Source organism: Mandrillus leucophaeus, unplaced genomic scaffold (assembly GCF_000951045.1).
Source record: "Mandrillus leucophaeus isolate KB7577 unplaced genomic scaffold, Mleu.le_1.0 Scaffold193, whole genome shotgun sequence".
Lineage (NCBI taxonomy): Eukaryota > Metazoa > Chordata > Mammalia > Primates > Cercopithecidae > Mandrillus > Mandrillus leucophaeus.
The window spans coordinates 295,802-300,345 of NW_012101954.1; the positions used below are offsets into that span (position 1 = coordinate 295,802).

Genomic DNA, 4,544 nt, shown 5'->3' on the forward strand with positions numbered 1-4,544 from the left:
TCCCAGCTACTTGGGAGGCTGAGGCAGGAGAATCGCTTGAACCCGGGAGGCAGAGGTTGTGATGAGTTGAGATCGCGTCACTGCACTCCAGCCTGGGCAACAAGAGTGAAACACCATCTCAAAAACAAACAGAAAAAGAGTAAGTTTCAATTGTTTCTCTGAGATTTTAATCCAGAGATTAAATAAAAACAACTGAGGCCAGGCTCAGTGGCTCATGCCTATCTGTAATCCCAGCACTCTGGCAGGCTGAGGCGGGAGGATCGCTTGAAGCCAAGAGTTTGAGACCAGACTGGGCAACATGGTGAAACTCTGTCTCTACGAAAAAATACAAAAATTAACTGTGCATGCTGGTATGTACCTGTAGTCCCAGCTACTTGGGAAGTTAAGGTGGGAGGATCACTTGAGCCCAGGAGGCTGAGGCTGCAGTGAGCCATGATCACACCACAGCACTCCAGCCCGGGTGACATAGCTAGACCCTGTCTCAAAACAAACAACCCCAAAAAGAAACAAACCACTGAGATATATTTATCACTTAAGGAGTTTCCTAGCAAGATTAACTTTTGGCCTATTAATCTGTGCCACGTAACAAAGGATACATGCGTACTCACCTGCAAGCTTCTTGAGAGTGACGGTGTTAAAAATATTGAAGTAATGGACACCAAAAACTTTCCCCAGAGATTTGCAGACTTCTGTAAGTTCTCCAAGACATTTTTTAACCATCTCTTCCCTCTGAGATACTTTTGCTACTAACGCTTTTTGTTTTTTCACACTGCTGGAATTTTCTGTTTCCATAAAGTCTACCTTTTATGAGAGAGAAACAAATGATAGGAGTGGGTATATGTGCACTTGTACCCATACAGGGGCTTTACTTAATGCATAATTGCATTTTTTGGGGGTAATTCTATTCTGTCACGCAGAGAGTGAGCCCCCTGGGAACAGGGGCTGTGCATTCTCCATCTTTGTATCTCTAGTGTCAAGCATAGAATAGCCTCTTGATAAATGTTTCTTTAATGAATATATAAAAATTTAGTGACCTGATAACCCATTAAATTACTTTTGACATTACTTGGGTTGAATTTTAAGATCGCTTTCCAATTTAAGAAGAACAGAATATGTTCATATAGAACAGTACATATTAATTCAGTATCTATAAGCTTGGACAAAGACACTATACTTCACAGTAATATATTTTGGTTCAACTCATTGTGAGATAATAAAATAAACATGAAAAATACCATACCTTTAAATTGCCATTTAGTACAGTTTGGGCTTTATTTCCGAGCATCACATAAGCGATTGCCTGGTCATTGGCATTGATATATAAGTCTTCATCCAAAATCTTGTCAAGTATCAGCTTTTTAAAAAGTCTTTCGGCATTGTGTCGTGAATAAGCAGATCCTTTTCCAAATATACCTGACTGGATTTTTGCACTCTTACTCCCTGATAAGAAGGTTCAGGAAGTAAGATGAGTAAATGTAGGTATATCATCACCCTCAAACAGAAGAGGCTAAAAAGTCATTTATGGACAGGTTTGGACAGATGGAATAGATCACAAACCCCTGGCACAGACACTCATTTCTGTAAAATGAGAATATTTGAGTAGAACGCTAAAATTTCTATGGTTGTATGTACTTTTCCTTATCTTTTTATAATACACATGGACAAAAAACAGCAGCAAAATTATATTGGAGCAAATAAATCAAAGAAAGAGTTTACATAAACCGTTAAAGCTTTCTATCACTGTGCTATGTATTAGAGTAACTGTCCATTACTTACCTAGTTACAATTTTTTTTTTTTTTTTTAGAGAGAGGTTCTCACTCTATTGTGGAGGCTGGAGTGCAGTGGTGCAATCATGGTTCACTGCAGTCTCAAAATCCTGGGCTCAAGTGATCCTCCTGCCTCAGCCTCCTGACTAGCTGAGATAACAGGTGCAGTCCATCACACCCACTTATTTAAAAATTTTAAATATTTAACTGCATCTAGTATTTATTAATTTTTTAATTTTTGTAGGTACATAGTAGGTGTATATATTTGTGTAGTACATGAGATATTTTGATACAGGCATACAGCGTGAAAAAAGCACATCATGGAGAATGGGCCATCCATTCCCTCAAGTATTTATCCATTGAGTTGCAAACAATCCAGTGACACTCTTTATGTCCTTTTATAATATTTAATTTTTTTTGTAGAGACGAGGGTCTCACTATGTTGTTCAGGCTGGTCTGTAACTCCTGGCCTCAAGCAATCCTCCCACCCTGGTTTCTCAAACTATTGGGATTACAGGCATGAGCCACCGCACCTGGCTACAAAAAATTTTTGACAGTTTTATAAATACTATCCCTGGCCCTGTTATCAAAACTGCTACTAGTTGATAATCCAAGTATTTAAGTCTATTCTTTTTGTCACCCTCACTAATGAAGCCTATTCAAATTCTCAAAGAAAAGCACAACACCCTATAAGGTGCTCAAGGGGAGAGATGAAGACAGGAATATGAACACACATTTCCCTCTTTCTCTTACCAGCCGAGAGCCACAGTTGGCTGGATCCTTTGTTTCATTCACAAGCTGCTGTAACGTTAATGTCTTCATTATAAACACAATTTTATTGTAACGATCTACTTAAGAGACCTTGTGACATTTATAATAATCAGAATTAATGGTTATTATGTAAAGCTTTAGCTCTGTTTTTAAAGAGTTCCAAATAATTATATTATTGTCAATTTCAAATGGCTTCTGGCCATATATCTTGAATTATTCAACTTTTTCTTTAAGTAATGTATGTCCCTGAAAGGTCACATTACAGAAACAGGACTACTGTTCTGCTAATGATAGGCTGAGTGGCATGGACCAACCTTACTGCTAAGGACAACTAAGAAAGCTGGCTGAAATGCAATTTTTTTTTTTTTTTTGAGTCAGGGTCTTGCTCTGTTGCCCAGGCTGGGGTACAGTGGCGGGATCACAGCTCGCTGCCACCTCAATCTCATGGGCGCAGGTGATCCTCCCACCTCAGCCTCTGGAGTAGCTGGCACTACAGGTGCGTGCCACCATGCTTGACTAATTTTTGTATTTTTGATAGAGACAGGGTTTCACCAGGTTGCTCAGGCTGATCTTGAACTCCTGGGCTCAAGAAACACACCTGTCTTGGCCTCCCAAAGTGCTGGAATTACAGACATGGGCCACTGTACCCAGCCAGAAAGGTTTATAATTAAAAGCAATATTCCCCTGACTTATCCTTCCCTTCCCCAAGGGAATCACTTTTTAAACAGTTTTTGTTTTCAGCTCTTCAGGTGGTTACCTACACCCAGAAGGACCTGAAATCTTGCCTTCTGTCCAATAGCCTGATATTTATCTATTGCCCTTGCCCCTTTACTATGAAAGATGAGGATTTATCTCATTCATACCACCCCCACTTTGTTTCATTCTTCTCTGAATTTTGCTAGTTATATGATACTACTGGGTCATGTACTAATTATGTTTCTAACTTTAGACAGAACTTCTGACCACTATCCCGCCCCACAATGTGAGATGTTATTAGTACCCAAGCCTTCCCTGTATATGCCTTCTTTTATTTTTAGTGATTGTACTTTTACTTTTACATCATCAATATTAACATTTACATCTGTTCTGTTCTGTAACCACATTTAGGTCTATATGTTGATTTCAATCGTTGTTTACATGATGACAAATTTCCTTCCCTAATTCGAACAATGTCATGACTCTTATGGAACCAAAAGGAGAATGTTTATCACATCCATGTCAAATGGATTTTTTTTTGTACATTTTACTAATTCTTCAAAGTCATGTTACAATTTTTTTTTTGAAATGGAGTCTTGCTCTGTCACCCAGGCTGGAGTGCAGTGGTGCGATCTCAGCTCACTGCAACCTCCGCCTCCCAGATTCAAGCGATTCTCCTGCCTCGGCCTCCTGCGTAGCTGGGATTACAGGCGCACACCATCAGTCGTGGCTAATTTTTGTATTTTTTTGTAGAGATGAGGTTTTGCCATGTTGGCCAGGCTGGTCTGAAAATCCTGACCTCAAGTGAAACACCCACCTTGGCCTCCCAAAGTACTGGGATTACAGGCATGAGCCACTGCACCTGGCCACAACTTCCTTTGTTTTATATTTGATCTTGCTCTCTTGTATAATCTTTCCCCTGGAGTTTCTAAGGGCCTCTCTCTTTTTTTGTTGTTGTTGTTTTTTTTTGTTTTTTTTGTTGTTGTTGAGAAGTAACGTTTGCATTCTTCACTGTTACCAATAAAACCATTTCTTTCTTACTCTCTCTGTATGTTGGGTGGGTCCTGTTCCTCCTGACTTTTTTTTTTTTTTTTTGAGATGGAGTTTCACTCTTGTTGCCCAGGCTGGAGTACAATGGCGCGATCTTGGCTTACCGCAACCTCCACCTTCTGGGTTCAAGCAATTCTCCTGCCTCAGCCTCGTGACTAGCTGGGATTTCTGGCACGTGCCACCACACCCAACTTATTTTGTATTTTTAGTAGAGACGGAGTTTTTCCTTGCTGGTCAGGCTGGTCTCGAACTCTTTTTTT

The 4,544-nt window shown here is 39.9% G+C and overlaps 1 protein-coding gene across 1 annotated transcript in view; it reads right to left on the reverse strand.

Annotated features, from left to right (window-relative positions):
• BLM (Bloom syndrome, RecQ helicase-like) overlaps nucleotides 1-4,544 on the reverse strand; it is a 112,044-nt gene that overhangs the window by 11,305 nt on the left and 96,195 nt on the right. Inside the window, exons 18-19 of the mRNA XM_011978387.1 lie at nucleotides 1,241-1,440; nucleotides 609-801 (exon numbers count right to left, since the gene is read on the reverse strand). Coding sequence (XP_011833777.1) covers nucleotides 609-801; nucleotides 1,241-1,440 — 393 coding nt within the window. The remainder of the gene's footprint in view (nucleotides 1-608; nucleotides 802-1,240; nucleotides 1,441-4,544) is intronic.